At 44.3% G+C, this 22,143-nt stretch overlaps 1 protein-coding gene across 8 annotated transcripts in view; it reads right to left on the bottom strand.

Annotated features, from left to right (window-relative positions):
* Positions 1 to 22,143, bottom strand: part of kmt2cb (lysine (K)-specific methyltransferase 2Cb) — a 97,381-nt gene that overhangs the window by 28,800 nt on the left and 46,438 nt on the right. For 7 of the 8 annotated variants that reach the window (XM_080907757.1, XM_080907760.1, XM_080907758.1 and 4 more), the window contains 13 exons: positions 21,683 to 21,805; positions 10,961 to 11,077; positions 10,703 to 10,807; positions 9,325 to 9,429; positions 9,053 to 9,234; positions 6,894 to 7,058; positions 6,683 to 6,789; positions 6,494 to 6,565; positions 6,160 to 6,372; positions 5,309 to 5,428; positions 4,964 to 5,089; positions 4,737 to 4,867; positions 799 to 991 (listed from right to left, as the gene is read on the bottom strand). In XM_080907757.1, coding sequence (XP_080763883.1) covers positions 799 to 991; positions 4,737 to 4,867; positions 4,964 to 5,089; positions 5,309 to 5,428; positions 6,160 to 6,372; positions 6,494 to 6,565; positions 6,683 to 6,789; positions 6,894 to 7,058; positions 9,053 to 9,234; positions 9,325 to 9,429; positions 10,703 to 10,807; positions 10,961 to 11,077; positions 21,683 to 21,805 — 1,759 coding nt within the window. The remainder of the gene's footprint in view (positions 1 to 798; positions 992 to 4,736; positions 4,868 to 4,963; positions 5,090 to 5,308; positions 5,429 to 6,159; positions 6,373 to 6,493; positions 6,566 to 6,682; positions 6,790 to 6,893; positions 7,059 to 9,052; positions 9,235 to 9,324; positions 9,430 to 10,702; positions 10,808 to 10,960; positions 11,078 to 21,682; positions 21,806 to 22,143) is intronic. The other variant, XM_080907761.1, reaches the window with a different exon arrangement.

The following is a 22,143-nucleotide window of genomic DNA, read 5'->3' as shown; positions in this document are numbered from 1 at the left end:
TATTTGACTGGAGTGCAGGGAGCGGCTAACAATGTAAAGCTATGGCGCAAGTTACAAACTATCTGCACTGCGCTTTAAATAATAAATTAAACTACTGTTAGAATACTGGCAAGCTTCTAATCTTTAATTTTATGGCAGTTTTTTGCTAAAAACCTTTTCTATCTGGACTCAGTCCTGACAACACATTGCTATTATTCAGGATATTACACTTCTGTTTCTGGCTGTGCCATCCTTGAGGTCAGTATAAAGGGCATTTAAAAATTTTTGAAAAATTTAGAGAAAGATCAAGAGAGCAAGACACACACAGTGAGTGTAGCAAGACAGAGCGAGCTTGCAAAGAGAACAGAAACTGAAAGTTCGCTGTATTTACTTCGCTTTTGGAATTTAAGTATTCTTTAATTAGTTTAGCTTTAGTTGGAGCAGCAGTCGAGGGTCTGAATGCTAATTATCAGAGATTAACCTCCAACATTTTGGTCATGTATGAATGGGGAATATGCAATTTGAACATGTGTTCAGTAAACATGTTTCAAACCCATTCAGTTCTGCATGAAGCGGTTAATACTCTCATTGGGGACAAGTAAGTACAAGGGAGACAAAATTCATTAAAACTTCATGCAACATGGACTATATGCTGTTTTACCCTTTGCCAAACACCTGCATTGTTTCTTTAAAAGCACTGGCCAAGTTCAGAGCATGCTCTGTCTTTGGTCATATCAAATATTCAGTGCAGTACGATGCTTTGAATCAGTGAATATTACATCTCTTGCTGCGGAGAACCAAAGTAATGTATATACATACGTGCTGCTGCTGGTCTGGGGGGAATGGATGTTGTTGATGCGCTAAGCAGAGGGTCTGATGAGGGATCCAGAAAACTGCTAGTGGGATGCTTCCTCTCCACTTGGCTTTGTCCGTCTTCTAGTAATCCTGATTCGACCCCCTGTTGCCTGCTCTGCTTGCTTTTGTCTAGCAGGTCCTTTCCAAAGAAAGCCTCCTGAACATGAAAACACAGGACACCAGCCAGTGTCACCTAATTTTTCTTGACATCATTCTTAGAAAACCATCCGCATCCATTTAAACCCCATGTGAACTTAAGTGAAACAGAAAAGCTTAGAAACTAACAGCGAGGTTACTCTTGGCCTCACCTTATCGGGCCAACCTCCCCCAACCACTTACACCCATAAGTCATCTGCTGTCCTGCTGCACTGAGAAACTAAAAGCCCAACCTGGTGCTGTCTTAATAACTAATGAAATAAGCTTCACTGTGTTAGACCTTTAGGTTAGACTCAATATCCCCCGTCACCCCTGTACCATGGTGGGATAAAGAGCAGCACTGACAGCTGCCGGTGGCTTAATGCATCACATATCCATGTTTTAGCCAACACAAGGTGACAGACGGATACTAACTGGGGACACAGAGCCTTGGAGTTACATCCATGTTAAGCTATTGTGTGTCAATTCACAACTAAAATAGGGGCCAATTAAAGGGTATGATCAAAAACATCTATCCTCTAATATGAGTATCTTTGGGCTTTTCCCCTTTAAATAAAAATAATAAAAAAGGCTCACAGAAGGAGCACTAAGCACAATAGTTCTGTGATCAGACAATCTGCACAGGAGAGGAACGTTTGCACAATAATATATATATATATATATATATATATATATATATATATATATATATTTTTATAGGGGTGCAACGATATTCGTATCGATATTGAACCGTTCGATATTGAACCGTGCAACGATATTCGTATCGATATTGAACCGTTCGATACAGTGCTTTCGGTTCGGTACGCATATGTATCGAACAATACAAAATTTGTAATTTATTTTTATCAACTTTCCTTCTGAGATGCTGTCTGTGTTGAGCGCTCAGTGAATCTGCGTTCGACTACTCCGCCTAGGCTGCACTGTCGAGCGCAGATCCACTGAGCGCTCAACACAGACAGCATCGTCAGAAGGAAGAGTGCAGGGCAAGCTAGCGAGACAGAAGTTAAGCTCTCCTTGCAACATGGCAAATTGAACCTCCCCCACCCTCATTCAGATCTGGTGTTTGGAATTATTTTGGTTTTCATGTGATGTATGACCCTGAAGGTAAGCGCGTCATGGACTAAAGTAAAACAGTATGTTGGATGTGCCACGCAATGCTCAATTACATGGGTGGGAACTAGTGTGTTAGCGCAGTTAGCTCGTTAACGTGTTGGCCGTCTAGCCCCATGCACGGGGTGATCAGGGGTAGCTCGTTAACGGAGATTTGCCGTGTTGTGGCGTTAAGGTCATTTCAACGAGATTAACCTGAAAGCACTAGTGGGAACACAACGAATATGACTGCACATTTACGCCGACATCATCCTAGTGCAAAGAAAAGTGGAAGCAGACAAAAACAACAAGCACACGCTTCAAACTTTACCCGAGTCATTTAGACAGCCGTTAGCACATGATTCTCCTTATGGGGATCTGATATGTTTAATATGCTGCTGAGAATATAGCCCAGAAGAAGCGTACAGTATAGCTTTTATTTTGGAAAGAGCCATTTCTCTGTAATAAACTCTCTTTTCCAAAGATGAGTGATTCCTCAATCAGATACAGGGCTCGCAAAATCGCTAGCCCGACGTCCCGGGGCTAGCGATTTTTCCAGTTGGGCTACCAAAATCTATCTCTGCCCTGCCCGTCGGCCTATCGTAGGAAGGAAAAATATATGTCAATTAGGGCTGCCACGATTTGTCGACTAGTCACGATTACGTCGACTATCAAAATCGTCGACGACTGATTTAATAGTCGACGCGTCGTTTGAAGCTTTGTAAGATCCCAAAAGACGCAGGAATAAGTAGCAGGATTTAAGAGTGTAATAACGGACTGAAACAGAAGATGGCAGCACTGCATGTACAAGGATGCCAGCTGCCGTTAAACCCCGAAGAAGAAGAAGAAGAAGCAGCTGTGTCCCAGAATTCATAGCGCGGCCCAGCTCAGTTTCCAACAATGGCGGCAGCTGGTTAGTTTTAATGTTACTCTTATTATTCTTTCTGGGTCACAAAATAAACGTTTAACATATTTTCAGCCGAGAATGTAGCTGTGTAAACCTCAAATATCTGCTCAGTTTATCAGGACACCACATATTTTCAAAAGCGCTCCGACGTTTTCGGAGACGTCTGTTACCCACTAGCTCGATAGCTAGCCGGGGGCTAGGTCACTAGCACGGTGAGAACACCGGACTCCCGGCAAATTGTTTTCAAACCCACCGCCGTCTTTCGCTACTCAGGTTAAATATATATGAGTCACTTAGATAAATTAAAAATGTTGTTGTTCGGCTTTTTTTTTTTTTTTTAGTGTTTTATTTGTTCCTGAGTAAATCGGTTTGTCTGAGATTAAAGTTATAGTTTTTACACAGCTGAATAAACGTCAAGCAGACAGCTGATTATCAGAAGTGTGAGATGCTGGAGAATATACTCCGTTGTCCTGTTATATTTTAGATAGCAAGGAGTTTATTAAACTTCACCGAAACAATCTGCAAATTTCATTAAAATTGAATAAACTATCATCTTGTCTTTATTTTTAGTTAGCACAGACCTTAAAAGCTTAAAGCTGTAAGCTAATGATAGTTATATAAGAGCATATGCTGCTGGTGCAATAAGCTGTAGTTTTACGTCCAGTGGATGATGATCTGATTAGTCGACTAATCGCATAAATAATCGGTGACTAGTCGACTATCAAAATAATCGTTTGTGGCAGCCCTAATGTCAATGCTTTTGCATTCTTTCGGAAATGTAGCTGGGTAATTATGTCATTGACATCGGTGAGCCACTGTCAATATGTGACATATTGAAATCGCGTTTGAATTTGCGCTTGTTTTTTGCTTCCACTTTGCAATCGCGTGAACTGTGTATAGAGAGCGACAGCACTGATCTGTGAGTGATGATAATTTGTGCACAAATTCCTCTGACATCGTCTTATTAATCGTTAGCTTACTATGCAAACATGACAAGTGAAATCTCCCGCAGCTTAAACATGTGAGAGGTTGATCGCGCAGAGAATCGCTGAACTTATGTGAGTCGGTGTGTAAAAGCAGCAGGATTTATATTTGACTACGATGACCTGGATGACTGAGAACCTTCACAGACAGATATATATTTCAGTTCTGCTGAGCCAAATAAGACAGGTCAGGGTGAAGAAGTGATAGCCAAAGAAAAGCTTACCACAAAACGGAAAAGTTATGACAAATCAGACTATAAGGCAAAAAGAAAGTGCAGCTTTATGGTTTCATGGACAAAAGAATTTCTGTGGCTGCAATATGACGAGCTAAATAACCAGGGCTGCACATAAGTGGTCCGCAGGTGCGCATTCGCTGTCAAAATAAAAAACACGCACAAGGGTTAGGGTTAAATTTAAAAACTGTACTTTTGAGTTAAAATATATATTTATAATTTTAATAAATGACAAATTAAAAAGGCATGAACATTTTTTTTGTATCGAAAAAATATCGAACCGTGACACCAAAGTATCGAACCGAACCGTGAATTTTGTGTATCGTTGCACCCCTAATATATATATATATAACTCAATATCCATTTCCAAAATTAAAAAAAGAACAAAAAATAGAATCAAGAAGTAAATCTATAAAATAAATTCCTCCATGATAGATATACTCCACAAGGTTAGCGTGATATAGAAATGTAACAATATATTCAAATTCTGTATATACAAGCAAACAGTGATGGACGCTATCACGGACGGCAGACCTGCAGGTAGGTTGGAAATGCCTCCTCCAGTTTTGTCTTCTTCTTTCGATATCGTTTCTTTATTTTTTCTGGAACTTCCGGTCCGGGGGGCGTCTCATCAACAGGAGTTTCCGGCAGTGCCTCTGGCCAGCCTGTAATAAACAGAAAAAGTATAGCCACTCTCTTCTAGTTCTACAGTTATCTCTTATTTTGAAAGACAGATTCACATACAATTCTGGTGCACAAACCTTCATCTTTTCCAATGAGATTCTCCGACACAGAGCCAGAAGAATCTTTTCTGCAGAGGGATCGTTTAGCCTTGCCCGGACCTTGGCCTGGACGGCTTCTTTGACGGACCATGAACCCACCGATACCTTTTAAGAAGTTATAAGAAATATATTTATAATACATATAAACATTTTATTTGCAGTTATAAAGGTTACTTAATTTTCAATATTTTAAATATAGACTGTCCATTGTATTCAGCTTTCGGCAGAGAGGCCGTGAGATGGCAGTGCTTCGCTACAGCGTCGGCCATGTACTGCACCATTTTACGCTTCAGAGGAGCTGTCTCCTTCAATCAGGTGCCCTACCCGGCCGGTACGGTTTCCTCTTCCTCTTCTTGCCGCCGTCAGCCCCCTTGGAGTCATCTTCTGCTGGCTCTCGCTCCAGGCTTGAGTCAGACTTTGCCTCACAATCTAGGAGCTCCGCCTCTGTGAGAGAGAGACAGAGCACCCAGTGATGGTGAGTGACAGCCTTGCAGCAGAAAACATCCCAGCCAGGCCCCTCAGAACAATGCCAGGGTAAATTCTTTGTGAACTCCATTTAGTGGCAGAATATTAGCCAGATTGAAATTAAGTTCACCAGTCCCATTAATCAGGACGGCAATTTCCAGTGAGGCCCCACCTTCTCTTTTTGTAATCTCATTCCTAAAACATTTTATTAACTCTGAGTAAGAGGGAGAATTTCAATACATGTAAGTAAATATCACGCTAATTCTTTTACTATTAACTCAGGGGAAATCTATGCTTTTTGGCTAAATTTTAGTTTGGCGTCCAGTCACACCCTGCTTTGAATATTCATCTTTTATCCATCTACAGTTCCCTATACCTTTACTCATTAATCACATCTAGCTAGCTCTCGGCTCATGTTATAGCAGCCTTCACATCAAAATACAATATGTCATGTTGCTAGGCAACATGGCATGCAGCGATTGTAATTTTACACTGGGGTTAAAATGATACCTTTGGCTTTTCTAGGAATTACTGCTAATATTTTTTTTCTTTTATCCTACACAACCAAAAATATACAAAACACCAGCCGGCTGCTACATATTTACATATGTAAGTACATATGTAAGTAGATAAATACAGAAAATGTGATAACAGGGTTAAAACCTTGGATAATCATCTGAAAATAAAGACGCTTCTGTGAAGACATGTACCTCTGTTGTCCTCCATGTCTTCATCACGAGAGAGCTCTGAGAGGGGGTCGACTGGAGCCTGAAGCACTGCCACGCTGTTCTGGTTAATGATCTTCAACTTAAGTTTTGGTTTGGGCTTCCTCCGCCGTGACGCTGTAGCAGATAAGCTCTGGAGTTGGCAAAGTCCTGACTCTGTCAAACAAACACCATCCTGGGTGTAGGTCCTTGACAGATCTGAAACGACCAAAAAATGTTTGTGTGTAGTCAATAAACTGAGGTTGTGCAAGAAAACAAACAAACAAACAAAAGAACCCAAATTGATCGTTTGTTTTCTGTTGTTCTTTTGTGACCTTACCAATTTCTTTAGCCTTTGTGACAATCTGTGTTACTGGTAGTGGCTCAGTGGTGTCTCTGATCTTGGTCACAACTGTAGGAACACAACATAGCCGCCATTAAAACAAACAAATGTCACAATTAGGGTGCGTTGATTTCCTCTTTTTGTTGAAACAACAAAATATGTTTAGCAAAGTTATGGTGCTCCCACCTTTAGTGGTCTTGAAAGTTCGGCACATTGTACAGTCAAAGCTGCTGTCTGCAGCTTTTTCTATGTCTTCCTCTGAGTGGAGACTTTGACATGACGCATGAAACCATCTGCGTACACAAAAAAAAAACGTCTTGATAAGAACCAGTTATTTTAGGAAAATTGGTAGAGAATGATCCTCTAGAGCTGATAGGTTCGTAGAAAAACTACACACCTGTCACACTGGCGGCACTGCACGATGATTGTGCCTTCGCTGTAGTCCACCAAGCAAATTGGGCATGTTGAAAGGCTGGCACAGGGAGCACACAGGGTATAATTATTCTGCCACTCACACCTTAGGCCTGGGGTGGTGGCACCGCACTGCGTACAGGACACACACCTGCAGGAGACAGGAAGGACAGAGGTCATTTAACCCAGGTTACTTGAAAAGGGATAACACAGTTGTATCTGTGCTGCAAAATCCCTTCTCCTCCCTACACTGTCTTCATGATGCTAATATGAAAATATTTTCTTTGTTTCCATCGCAGTCCATAAACACTTGTTGTTTCTTTGTGTATCTGATAACGTACACCATTTTTAAACAGACGTAAGCAAGTAAGCATTACAAGGCAAACAGGAAAAGGTAAAACATGGTAAATTGCCTGCGCTGCTTGTAACAATAAACATGTTCAGTCATTTTCAGTAATTACTAGAGATGGCACGATACCACTTTTTTATGTCCGATACCGATATCATAAATTTGGATATCTGCCGATACCGATATGAATCCGATATAGTGTTTTTTAATCAACAAAACAGTTTTTTTTTTTAAATGTCTTGCTGCATTTTGTATAAGTTCATACTCAAGTTTAAAACAACAACTACACTAAAGCTATTCTGTTATACCTGTATGCAAAAAAAAATATTTCATAGTTCAGCAATACTGATCAATCTAATAAACTTAAACCTACACCATCCTCCCTATTCTGGTATTTTAAAGAGTACTTAGCGTAAATATTAAGCAACCTAACTAATAGGGTTCCAACTCCCAGCAACAACAAAAATAAATAAATAAAAAATAGGGAACCACCCCTCACGTTCCACCTCATGATGCTTAATCGACGTAATCAACCTTAATTTGATGCAGTGTGAAAAAAAAATGCACAGAAATCAATTATTTTTCAAGAAATATTAAATAGATTCAACATCTTTCTTCAACAAAATTGCAGACTGCACAGATGGTACCTTCCCAAAGGAAAAAGTACTAGGGCAGGGATAGCTCAGTAGGTAGAGTGGTGGCCCCATGATCGGAAGGTCGGGGGTTCGACTCCACTGAATGGCTACCCTGAGGTACCCCTGAGCAAGGTACCGTCCCTACACACTGCTCCCCGGGCGCTGCACTGGTGGCTGCCCACTGCTTCACTGGGTGAATGGGTTAAATGCAGAGGAACTATTTCCCTATGGGGACTAACACGCACACTTTACTTTACAAATAGCTTACTAGGGTATATTAGACTTAATAGTTACTATATACAGTAATTGACTTCTATTCATTTTACATCAAATTAAAACTTTGGGTGTCAGATAATTATTTATTAAAAGCTAGACATTTTAAATGAGAATAAGAAAGAAAAGTATGTCTTTGTGCCCCCTCTTCCCTGTTAATGCCCTATCGGCCCCCCTGGCTAAACTTTGCTAGATCCGCCCCTGCACAGTTACCAGCCATCAACTACGTAGAAAAAGATCCTCGAGTAGAAAATAATATTAAATAAATTCTAACAACAGCTTATCAAGCTTAAACGTGCTGCTGTTGTTTATCCGCTGGTTTCCTCTTTCTGGTGCAAAGTGGGCCAAAAGCAAACTAGAGACACGGACTCGCAACAGAAAAGCCGATCAGCTGATCATTAAGCAGTTTCATGATTGAAGTAGCAGCAAGAAGAGGCAGTCACTTGTTAAGCTTAACGCAGGAATGCTTTACAAACATTCAGAGATGGACTTACACACTTGCTTTACTTCTCTCGGGGATAACTTTGTCGGAGATGAAATGCCGGGTTGGTAGCAAAGCTCCAAATGCTATCCAGACCACCGACAGGTCCCGCATGCCACAGCCGCTCTATCACGTGATGCATACTGCTCCGACGTGCTAACGTTCTGAGGCGAGTTACGGCGTGTCGCAAGTTTTGTGAGCTGCTTTTGTGATATTTAATGGATCGGATTACATTTTTTATTTTTCTCCGATATCCGATCCAGTAATTTAGGTCAGTATCGGACCGATACCGATACGTAATATCGGATCGGTCCATCTCTAGTAATTACCACATTAAAGTTTAGTTTTAATTTAAATTACTGCCTGTCTGAAGCAAATTTTGGTGTAATGATCATAAAGCTACTCACCATTTGCACTTCCAGCTGTCCTTGGGAACATTTTGCAGTGGAGGGTCCAGGCAGTATGTGTGGTAGCTAATGTCACAGTCGTCACATAGCAGCAAGCGGCCAGGATCTGTGGCCTGACCACAGGCCTCACATACGGTACACTCCAGACAGCGCCAGCCTTTGCTTAGCACCACCTTGGTGATCTACGGGGAAATGACAAGGGGACAGTTTCATGTAGTTCAGTTTGCCAAATGCCATTTCTAATGTACAAACTCAATAGCGACATACTATACCTTAATGCCGACACAGAATGGATGGTAGCACTGGCCACACTGAGCACAGGCCAGAAGACGGCCCTCTGCACCAAGACCAAAACTCCCACACACCACGCACATGTCCTGAAAAGGAAGAAAGACACTGACTTTCCCAACTTCCCAAAGCAAGGTTTAGAAAAACCCCTAACACACTACCGCTTAAAACAAAACAAATGAAATCAAATAAAATCCGCAGCTGCTTAATTTCATTTTTTGCAGAATAGGAATTCCTGCCTATTGTCAAACTTTTTGTCAAGTCTGCTTGTCACATACAAAGGTATTTATATTTTTAAAAAAACGCTTTTGTAAGAGACTGGCATGTTGATGTGCTGGTCCTTGCAGAGCTACATGTTGTAGCTGTCTACTGTCACCAGGGGGCAGCGTCAAAATATGTGGAACAACCCATAATTTGGGCTGTTCTTGTTATTGTTTGTGCAGTTGTCATTCCTTTAGCTTAGCTACTGAAGTGCAGAACAAAGATGTGACAATATACATATGCAATAACATACTTTTCTAAAGTGAAATGAAACTCAATTTAAAAAAAGAAAGAAAACTGCCTACTGCAGCCATTTTGGGGTGGGGTGGTTCAGAAGGTAGAAAAAGTCATCTGCTAATTGGAAGGTGGGCGGGTTGATCCCTGGCTGCTCCAGTCTGCATGTCAAATATCCTTGGGTAAGATACTGGACCCCAAGTTGCTCTGCAATGTGTTCACTGGGCTATGAATGAGTGTGAATGTTAGCTAGAATGCACTTAAATGTAGAAAAAAGTGCTTGTGTGAATGGGTGAATGAGAAATGTTGTATAAAGTGCTTTGAGTGTAAAGTAGAAAAGTGCTATATAAATACCAGGCCATTTACCATTTTCTAAGCTTGTCCTTCACACTTAATCATATTTATTTTTCCACACCTCTCTCTTTTGTCAGAGGACTGCAAGCACGAATGACAGTACTGATTGCATTAAGCGTAAATAACTGCGCTGATAAGCAGTGGTCTTCTTAAAATTCTCTAAAAATTAATGTACTACAATACAAACCCTAGTTTCTGCTTACTTCAAAGTCTTGATTAATATTTTGCAGAGACTGTCAGCAATCACTCATATTTTACAGAGAAAAACAGCACACAGATATGATTTGGGGTAGAGAAAGTAAGAAATAATCAAATTTCAGTGTGATCCTGTGTTATATAATTGACTGTGTTTCCTGCAGGCAGTATCTCCACAGGAATTAATGATCTCCAGTGGGAGAAATCTTTTTAAGCACAGACTGAATTGCAACCCATGAATTTTTGCACGTTGAAGGTCTGAAATTCAAAATGAACCATGTCTGAACACTTATGTGTAAACATAGAGAAAAAACACACCTGTTTTAGTGTAAAACTATCATTGCTGGAAAATATGACCACTGTGTTATGCATTGCATTCTCCTCTTCCTCCTTGACTGGGTATGGGTTTTCTATTGTGGTGACCTGCATATAAGGAGAAAAACCCCCCACAAAATAAACAAAGTGTGACAAACAAAGATAACGCTGCTTGGAATATTTCATTAGGGTCTATAGCTGAAGGGAAAACTAACACCAATTTTAATGTAGTGCAATATCTCAAACGGAAACAGCACATACCCCAGGGTTGATGCTGGGACTCACTCCATTTTTCCCTCTGGCCCTGCCACGTCCTGCTCTACCTGACAGACCAGCCCCTCTTGGCCGCCTCCTCCCGGGAAAGCCTGAGCCTCGCCCCTGTAGATAAAGAGACCAAAAATATAAGCTCTGATAATGACTACATCACATTTTACAAACTAAAGCAGGCAGACAAAAGTGCCAAAGTTGGTTTTATGCTTGCATACGCAATTGATCAGTAGCCAGAGATTTAAAGGTTTCTTTTGTCCTCTGATATATTATTTGAATCTTTTTTTTTTTACTGCCCAGAGAGGTAATGATTTTCTTTGTTTATATGGATGCAAGCTACTACTGAAAGTACAGCCCGCACGATGAGTAATTTACCTATTGCAGTCTGTTAGTAATACTTGGCTTTAATGTGTTTTTTAAAAGAACTGTCAGCTTGTTTTAAGGGTCAAAACTACATTTCAGAAATATGTAACATTTGATCATCACGTCAGTGTTTGATATGATGGGAAAAAAAATCAACCTGGTTCTTGACATTCTGATAATTCATGGAAATGACTGTTATTTCAGAGGTACACTTCAATTTTAGCCAGACAACCAGCATGGGAGAAAGTGAAAGAGGCCTCTGAACTGCTGTTACAGCAATACAGTGTTCCACTCTGCCTTTTGCACCTTTCTGACAGCAGGTCTCTAGCTAATCACGAATGACTGACTTATGTTTAACTGAACTTCTCAGTCCCTGCCCTTAAAAGCCCACAGTTGGCCCTGATCCCAAACTCAGGTCTCGCCTATTCAATATTCCTCCTAATAGGTGCACTGTATGATGGTATTTAACCTGAGTTACACCCCCTACCATAGAGTACAAATTAACCCTTACCCAGTATTGCTAAGAGTAATGGCTGTCACCATGGCAACAAACTGGCTTAGACTTCTCACAGAGTCTAAATCTGAGAGGAAAAATGTACTTTAATAAATACAGCTACATGAATGGGTTTAAGTACAACACAGAGAACACATTAGTGCATTGTGGACAAAGAGGAAATGGAACACTCAATGCAAGGATCAGCCAATTATCTGAGCTAATATTCAGCTTTTCGTTCCTCCTCTCTCCCAGACTGTCTATATAGTTATTATTTTTTACCATTTTATTTTATTATCTTGATCTAAAAATGTGTTACTTTGGCTCTCATGTAACTTTGATGTATCTGTAGTGACCGCTTTGTGGTCTCAATGCCCTGCCCACAGCTCCCGTTTGGTTAAATGTAACACTTACAGCTACTGTGCAACAAGGCAGGTGCAATGCACCTGGATTCTCATGAGACCATGATCACAATCACAAAAGAATCCATCTTGACTAGCTTTAGCTTTGTGGCTATAGCTGAAGTTGTTTTCCACCAAGTCTTTACCGTTCAAACTGTTGCCCTTTCTCTGTATAATCTGTGAACCTCCGTACTGATATGATTAAAGTGGCGATAAAAACTGATACAATTGTACACTTGTGCCTGTAACCCAGCCATGGTGGCAGCAACAGAATGCTTTAGGTTACAAAAATCGAGAGGTGCACAACCAGCCAAAGTGACACCAAAATGGCCGCAAGCGTCGGCGGATGTGACGTCAAGGGAGCAAGCGGTGAGCATAAAAGTGCCATTAGGCATAACATAAGAGACTTGTTTTTATTGATAGCCTGCGAGGTTTTCTTTGGTATTCTTTACAAAGATGGCAAAATGAAAGTCTAACCACCTAGCCAATAAATGCACATGTATCCTCAGTGCAATTGGTAGCTCTTATTCTGCTCTCTAGCATTGGTGAGCTCAGCATAGCAGCACCCTTTAGCTTACACCGGATTGCCAAGACAGGACCTTCACTATTAGCTGTAGCAGCTTCCTTGGGAAGAAGCTACAATACAAGGTCCTCCACAATAGTAGCTTGGTCATTGAGCCAGTGGAAATTGGTTAACAGAAACTAAACACCAACATGAGAGCGAGAGGTTTGTCTACAAGTAAGTAAGTAAGTAAGACAGCCGATGGCTCTGGAGGGTGGAAAAAAACACCTAAATAAACTGGCGAATAAATGTAAAATACGTTACTGACCCAACTGGGTAAAATCTCTACGTGGGAGCTTTTGAAACTCCTCCCTGCGGCTGGTTTTTCTTCTTTGCCAAGCACTGTGCCCTACAGTATGTTGCCCTGATGGTTTGAAGTTAGCTTTTGGATTGATGTTGATAAACAGATGGGTTCATAGAGTATTTTTTAGAGGAAAAAACCAAAAACAAACACTTGCTAGATTGCTCTGTTTAAGGTCTGAAATTAACACCAAGAACCAAATGTAGGTAGATTTTCCAAAAACGGTAAAATAATACCTCCAGTCACATAATTAAAAAAACTAAAACAAAAAGAACATGCTAAATGTGTCAAACCTTGCTATGTTATGGGGCCCAATGCCCTATAACATTTTTTTTTAACTGTTTTGAGGTTTCCCCCTCTCTCTCTCTCTCTCTCTCTCTCTCACACACACACACACACACACACACACACACACACACACACACACACACACACTTTCCACACCTGTATTCTGCAAAGGTCCGCTCCTACTGCATTTCTGATTCTGACATTTATGTCTAACCCTAACCATCAAACTATAATTATCTCTGGGGCATAAGTGGAGCCCTGTTAAATACCGCATATTGCTACAAAGACTGTACTCCCATGATCTATTAATTACAACAAGAATGTCCAGTTTTCCAGTTACATTAAACATGTGTCATTAATAGCTTTAGTGGTACAATACACTGAAAATAACAAAAAATACAACCTATTTGTATTACAATAGCATAAATAAGAGGATTTAACAGTTACGCATTGTTGTTATTACTCTAAACTGTTTTAGCCACTGTCTTTATTCTGCAAATGCATATCCATTTCAAATGTTGTTTGTCTTCAGCTTTGAATCCATCTGCATTTGTTTTTTTGTTTTTTCCTCCTTCACTCAGGATTATGCCGCTGCTGGCAAACAAAAAACCTTGAGTAATGCATTACCTTCACTTTCACCTGCTTAACGGCTTTTTGCTGTGTTGCGAGTATCTACCTGAACAAGGTTCAGAACACAGAAAGCAAACAATAGAAGAAATACAGAAGCAATGTAACCAGAGAAAACAAACCAGTAGACACAGCTCCTTTTGTGACCTTAAATTCTTGCGGTGCACCTCTAGTTGGCCTTTTCTGTATTCTCATCGTAAAATGTATTTTCTGTTCTTAAATTCACTGCAGCAATTGAGCCCTTCCAAAATTAACCAGCAAAATAGCATTATAGTCTGCTAACAGTACCAGCATTTAGAAAATGTTGAGTTCTCTTTCATAGCATTCGTTTCGTGTCTCACTATGGGAACGCCTCCTGCGTGACCTCATCAGAAGCTCAAATACCATTACGCCAGCCCTTACAGGCTGGCTAGGTGACGCCCATGTCAGGAGGGGCCAGTGCCTCCCTATATAATAGGCTGACATAGCGTCAGATGTCATTCAAAAACCTCTTCTCGCTTCTCACAGAAGCCTGTAGACAACTGTGCTATTGGGTGCTAAAGCTAAACTGTCCACAGATTCGAGTGAACAACTCGGTCGCCGGGTGCTTTGTTCCCAGCTTTCAGTTGTCCACTAGCATACAAGCAGTAGCAATACTGTTCTGTGGCTAGTGCGGGTGCCAAGTAGCAATACTTTCACCCAGGGAAGTAGCAATACTTTCCGAAAGCGAAGTAGCAACACTTTGCTAATAAAGGTACCCCTAGCTTCACCATCAGGTAGCAATACCCTTCGACGCTAGCGGTTTTACACATTAGGTAGCAATACCTGTAGAAAAGTAGCAACACTTTTCACCCCACGCTAGCGAGGAATAGCAATATTCTCCGCACTCAGTGTCAGTCTCGCTAACGTGCGCAACCCTCTAGCTAACCATGGCTACGACGGCCAACGAAGTTGCAAAACTTTGTCCTTGCGGCAAGAAGATTTCTGCCTGGGATACACACCCCGTGTGTGCGGCATGCCTGGGCTTATCTCACGCTCAGGCTGCCCTGACACCTGCACACGACTGTATCCACTGCGCGGCTGTCCCACGCAAACTACTCCGCCGCAGGCTAGCTCGCCGGGCTAACCTGTCGGGCGGCGACCCTTTGCTGTGTGAGGCTGCTGCGGCGCAAGGAGAAACTGAGATGCCCGATGATTTGGCCGCAACGCCAGGGCCGAGCTGGGCAGAGGCAGACCCTCAGCCCATCGCGACCGCTTTCCCGTCGCTGGAGGCACACGGAGATCGTGTGTTTTTCCGCGATGCTGAAGTCACCTGGGGAGGAGATGCTAACGAGGAGGACGATTCCACCTCCTTGGCTAGCATCAGCTGGGCTGCAAAGCCCTCGGCTACCGGCGAGGTTGAAAAACCGACACCACCGTCTCCCCTGGATCTCGACATGCAGGACATGTGCAAGCGCGCAGCCGCTAGGCTCAACATCCCGTGGCCCGCCATACAAACAGAGGTTGTAAAGTCTCGTTTTGACGGTAAGAAATTGCCGAAGGCGAAAAAGACGGGGAAGCATGTGTTGCCTGTTTTTCCTGAGCTACTCGATGAGATAGCGGTGACGTGGAAAGCAAAACCTTACAGCGAGAAACACCCCATCAAGGGGAGCTCCCTGCTGGATTGTGAGGGGATGGAGTCTATCGGCCTCCGCCGGATGCCACAAGTGGAGCCGTTGGTGGCGAGCCATCTTCACCCGAAGACGTCTCTGTCCTCATCGGCCCCATCTCTCCCCTCCAAAACAGACCGCTTCCTGTCTAGCCTTACAGATAAGTGCTACAAGGCAGCGGCTCTGTCAGTAAGAGCCCACAACGCCTCTTCTATGCTAATGGCTTACCAAGCTGAGCTAGAAGAGGACATGACAGCTAACACAGATACCACAGTGTGGGATGAAATCTGCGTTATAACTGACCACGTCCTCCGCCTCCACAAGGTAGCCATACAGGCTACTGGGAGAGCCATGGGCCTCATGGTTCTTCAGGAGCGAGCACGCTGGCTCGGGCTCACCAACCTGACGACTAAGGAAAAAGAGGGACTCCTCGACACCCCTGTCGTCCCTCACGGTCTCTTCGGTGCGGCTGTTACATCCATGCAGAAGAGATGTGAGGAGAAAAAGAGAGATGATGAGGCTCTGAAACTCTGCCTGCCGAGGAGGGCCCAGCACGCCACCCCAGCAGCGCCGCGCCAGTCATTCGCGCAGGCAGCGTCTCGCCCGGTCCCCGCTTTCAGGATTCCCAAAGTGCCTAAGACGCAGGCAGCCCCCCAGGCTGCCGGGGCCACTAAGAATCCATGGACTCGGAAGCAGTCTCCCCAGGCCAGACCTCAAGCGGCCCCTCCTCCTCCCCCCGCTGCCGCGATCGTGAGGAGGAAGAAGCGGCCGGCCTGACAGCCTCTCCTCTAGGCGGGAGCGAACCCAGTTTCCCCCCTTCATGGGCCGCCCTGCCGCCTCCCAGCTCCGTTCCAGAGCAAGTTCAACAGGACATGTTCCACACGAGCACTTCTCTCATGCATTCTGTATTAAAAAAGCCCCGACACGCGCATCCAGGCAATTTGCCGAGGGCGCTGTCGAGTGTTGCAAAACACATGAGAAAATCAAACATGCTGAAAAACGGAGCACCGTCTGCCATAACGCAGCCCGTGGAGACTCGCGTTTCCACGGCTGTGATGATGCAGATGAGCCCGTCACCTCGCTCGCCTGTGACAGAGGTGACGGGACGCCGAAATGGCGTGTGTTTCGCGCTGCGACCACAAGGGGGCGCCAAAACGCCATATTCGGTGGAGTGGCCAGTGAGCGCTCTGTCTCTCCACATGAAGAGCTGGGCCACCTGCACTCAGTCAGCATGGGTGCTGAGGACATTGAAAAAGGGCTACAGGCTGCAATTCAGTGTCGCTCCACCACAATTCAAAGAAATTGTTTACTCTCGTGCTCCGGGCGAGTCTGCCAGTTTTCTCCTGGAGGAAATTTCCACCTTGAGAGACAAAGGAGCTATAAGAGTTGTCCCTCCCGAGGAAATGCACAGCGGATTTTATTCAAGGTATTTCCTTGTGCCAAAGAAAAGGGGGAGGGGGATGAGAGCCATTCTGGATCTCCGTGCCCTGAACCGGCATTTGAGGACATACAAGTTCAGGATGTTGACGCACGCCTCGCTGCTACGGTTTGTACGAGCGGGCGACTGGTTCACATCAATCGACCTGAGGGATGCTTATTTCCACATCCCCATATATCCCCCACACCGAAAGTATCTGAGATTTGCTTTCCAGGGGATGGCATACGAGTTTGTAGTCCTGCCTTTTGGTCTCTCACTGAGCCCAAGGGTGTTTGTGAAATGCACCGAGGCAGCAGTGGCCCCGCTCAGGAAAAAGGGCATTCGGGTGGCCACGTACATCGACGATTGGCTGGTGGCAGCCCCAACCCGCCAGGGAGCGACTTGTCACACAAATGCTCTCATACACCATCTGGAGAGTTTGGGTTTCCAGATAAACGTGGAAAAGAGCACATTGGCGCCAACTCAATGCATTACTTTCATAGGGCTCAGCCTAGACTCCCTTCGGGTGAGGGCTTTTCTGTCCCCGGAGAGAACGGCGGCCATACAGTCATCCCTTGCACTGTTTCGCAGAGGAAGCACAGTGACCCTCAAACAGTGCCAGAGGCTGCTCGGTCTGATGGCTTCTTCTCTAGTGGCGATAACACTGGGACGCCTGCACATGAGAGGCTTTCAGCGCTGGGTGGGCTCGCGGGGACTGGACCCTCACCGAGACGGCCACCGTCGCGTGAGAGTCTCTGCAGACTGTTCACTCGCTCTCCGCGAGTGGAAGAGGCCAGGTTTCTTGTCTCAGGGCGTTGCCATGGGGGCAGTTTCAGCCAGGAAGGTGATTTCCACAGATGCCTCTCTTTCCGGCTGGGGGGCCACCCACGAGGGCAGAACAGTGAATGGGGAATGGGGCCCTCACATGCGCTCCGCCCACATAAACTGTCTGGAACTGCTGGCGGTTCACCTGTCGCTAAAACACTTTCTCCCTTGGCTGAGAGGTCATCATGTTTTAGTGAGGTCGGACAATTCCACCGTTGTGGCCTACATCAACAGACAGGGGGGTCTGGGGTCCCCCAAGTTACACACGCTGGCACACAGACTGATAGTCTGGAGCAGTGCCCACCTGCTGTCACTGAGAGCAACTCACGTGCCGGGGATCTTGAACTTTGGAGCAGATCTTCTCTCCAGGGGCAACCCGCTGTATGGGGACTGGAAGCTTCACCCGGAGGTGGTGAAGCAGATCTGGCTGCGATTCGGTCAGGCGACCGTGGACGTTTATGCATCCAGGGAGAATGCTCAGTGTCCCCTGTTTTACTCGCTGCACGATCAGAGAGCTCCACTCGGGGTGGATGCTCTAGCTCACGAGTGGCCGAGAACCCTCCTCTATGCTTTTCCCCCAGTGGCCCTCATTTCTCCAACTCTGGCCAGAGTGAGGGAGAGAAGTCACTATATGATCCTGATAGCCCCGCACTGGCCAGGGAAACACTGGCTGGCGGAGATTTTTCAGCAGCTGTGCGGCCCTCCTTGGCCGTTACCACTACGCAGAGACCTCCTGTCTCAGGCACAGGGGGAGATATTCCACCCCCACCCAGAGAGGCTAGCTCTATGGGCTTGGGCCGTGAGTGGTTTAACCTGAACACGGTGGGGCTCCCTCATAGTGTTATCGACACTATTCAGTGTTCTAGAGCATCGTCTACTCGGACGCTATATGAGCACAAGTGGCGTGTGTTTGAAAGCTGGTGCTTAGAATCACAGGCCATCTCTTTTCAGTGCTCGGTGGCTGTGATTCTGTCATTTCTTCAGGCCCTGATTGATAAGGGTAAAGCCTTCTCCACCATCAAGGTGTATTTGGCAGCAATTTCAGCCTGCCATATTGGTTTTGAGGGAAAGACTGTTGGCCAGCATCCCTTAATATGCCGTTTCATGAAGGGTGCACGCCGTAAATTGCCTACGTCTAGGCCATTGGCTCCATCGTGGGACCTTCCCACAGTATTGGCTGCGCTCTCCTGTTGCCCATTTGAACCCCTGGAACAGGTTGAGTTGAAATTTCTGTCCTTGAAGACGGCTCTTTTAATTGCTTTAGCTTCTGCTAAACGTGTGGGAGAGATCCACGCTCTCTCAGTGCATCAGTCATGCATTCAGTTCTCCTCGGATAATACGAGGGTCTGTATGCGGCTCAACCCTGCCTTTGTCCCGAAGGTTGTCGGCGCATGTTCCCCTATAGAACTGCCGGCCTTTTGCCCACCGCCTTTCTCCTCAGAGGAGCAACAGCGGCTGCATACCTTGTGTCCAGTCCGTGCCCTGCGCATTTACATGGACCGAACCCAGAGTGTCAGACAAAGTGACCAGCTGTTCGTGTCCTGGGCTAAACCACATATGGGAAAGCCTGTGTCTAAACAGCGCCTCTCCCATTGGATAGTGGGAGCAATTGCCTTGGCCTATATACTAGCGGGGGCCTTCAGCCCCCTGCTGGCTTACGTGCGCATTCCACTAGAGGTCTGGCAACCTCATGGGCTCTCTTTGGGGGAGTTTCTATTCAGGAGGTGTGTGCAGCCGCATGCTGGACCTCGCCTCATACATTTGCTAGGTTTTACAGGTTAGATGTGACAGCACCTAACCTAGCACATTCAGTCCTCAGTGCAGGTTCTTCCCGGGTGGGGGCCTCTCCCCTGTGAAGTGCTGTTGGGGACAGTTCGGCAATCCGGGAGTCAGTATTTCTCCCATAGTGAGACACGAAACGAATGCTATGAAAGAGAACTTAAGGTTATGTATATAACCCCGGTTCTCTGAGTAGCATGAGTGAGTGTCTCACCAGACCGCCCTCCTTGCTATGGAAGCGAGGAAGAGGTGGGCTTGTTTTGAATGACATCTGACGCTATGTCAGCCTATTATATAGGGAGGCACTGGCCCCTCCTGACATGGGCATCACCTAGCCAGCCTGTAAGGGCTGGCGTAATGGTATTTGAGCTTCTGATGAGGTCACGCAGGAGGCGTTCCCATAGTGAGACACTCACTCATGCTACTCAGAGAACCGGGGTTATATACATAACCTTAAGTTATTTGTATTACATTTTAAGTTTTACAAAATGTTGTGTGCCACATTGTTTATCCTGTGTGTTATTAATTGACATGTTCAGCTAAGATAATATGGGTCCCTGTACTACACAGCGCTTCTCGCAGTATCAAAAAAACATCATTGGGGATACAGTGCTGAGAGCTACAGTACTGTGCAAAAGTCTTCAGCCACTCCCGTTTCTTTACATTTAACAAGGAAAATGGCCATAACAGAGTCTGCATGTTTTTTAGATGACTATGGACACTTACTGGTAAAACAGTGAGTGTCCATAGCCATCTAAAAAATGACTCTCCTGACCTCCTCCAATCATACTGACAATGATCTGAACCAAAAATTAAAAAATTTGGTTTTAATCACCCCATCAGACCTATTGTAGCTTTACAGACTACACTTACAGACTGTTACAGGACTTTCAGTTCAGTCAGTTCTTATGTAACATGGACTATCTCCACCTCTTCTCCCAGTTTCCCTTCCTTATGAATGGTTTGACAGCCATCCTTCGACTGAGATCATTTCTGATGAGACTTGAGTGAACAACATATCGATCAACTGAAGGACGAGATGCATCTCTTCAGGTACTGTGCCAGGTGTTTGCTGATTCTCCCCCCCCCCCCCCCCCCCTCCAATGTCTTAAGGATATGGCTTTCACATACTGTTCATGTACTGTAGAAACTTCCTTACCCTTGTCACTTTTCTTTTGTTCGCCACAAACCAGTTTCCTCAAATGTGTTTTTAAGGGCACACTGCATACAATGTGAGCTATGCCAGGATTTTAGCTAAAAGCTCTTTATGAATAATTTTGTTGGTGCATAAATATGCCTGAAAAACTGTCATCTTTGACAAATACAATTTAACACTCAAGATACAATTTAAATTTATTCTTAGCTAAATTATCTGCTGTGGGCAAACAACACTGGTTCATCCCGTGAACCAGTCCCTTTTTAAAAAACCTGAATGATTCATAGGTCAGTGTTAAGTGGCTTAATAAACAAAAACATATGGAAATGGTCAGGTACAAGCACTAGACTGAAAATAAGTGAAAAAACAGCGAATGTCCAAAGAAAACTTTAAAAGAAGATCACAAAGGCTGATGAAAAATTGTTCATGATCACTTAAAAAAAAACAAAAAACAATAAAGTCTGGCAAAATATAAAGAAATGAAGAGGCTGCTTGAGATTTTTGAACTGCACATCATGAATTTCGGCTTGACACCAGAATAGCGGCATGTTAAAAAATAATTACATAAATAAATAAAAATAAAATCCTTTTTAGCACTATACCATACCCTTGATTACGCAACTCCAATCTGTAAAAGCACAAAATTATCTTGTTTGTACAGAGTAATATTTCACTTTCACCCTAAAAACGTCATTAGCTTAGTCATTGGTATGCGACTACCCCTCTCACTTTAAGATTACAGTAATTGTTGTTGTTGGCTTCAGTACACATTAGTGACATTCAGGAACACTCAGGGAGTGCGCGTCACTTTGGCAAACAGAGGGCTAACAGAGGGCAGCTGCTGCCCTGCCGTCTCTGGTGAGCCATGGTATTTACCACTCTGATGCTCCAGCCGGGACTGCCAGAGGACTGCCTGGTCTTTAGGACGTCCCAACCCTCTGGCTGGTCTGGTGACCAGGACAAGGGTGAGCTCACACTGCTATGGGGACTCCATGCACCCTAAGGTAAGGAGGGGTGGGTGAGAAAGTGAGAGAGGGAGAGAGGGAGGGAGGAGGGCGACAAAAATAAAAGAAAAAAAATGCAGCAACTTAAAAACCAAGCCAGCAAAGAAACAAAACATACAAAGAAAGATGTTAGAGAAATGTAGTGAGCTCCTACTGTAGCCATTTGGGAATCACTCAATACACACCCAAACTGTGCAGAGGTACAAGAGAGCATCTGATATGCCAGACTAGAAAGAGGATGAGTTATTAGGTTGCATTCTCTGTTAAAGCGAACCCTTTCATGCACATGAACTTAAGAAGTATCTTTGGAGAGCATCACTGTGTTAGTTGCTT

Source organism: Rhamphochromis sp. 'chilingali', assembly GCF_963969265.1.
Source record: "Rhamphochromis sp. 'chilingali' genome assembly, chromosome: 16".
NCBI classification, from domain to species: Eukaryota; Metazoa; Chordata; class Actinopteri; order Cichliformes; family Cichlidae; genus Rhamphochromis; species Rhamphochromis sp. 'chilingali'.
Note: the sequence above shows the minus strand (reverse complement) of the source record. Positions and strands in the feature narration are given on the sequence as shown.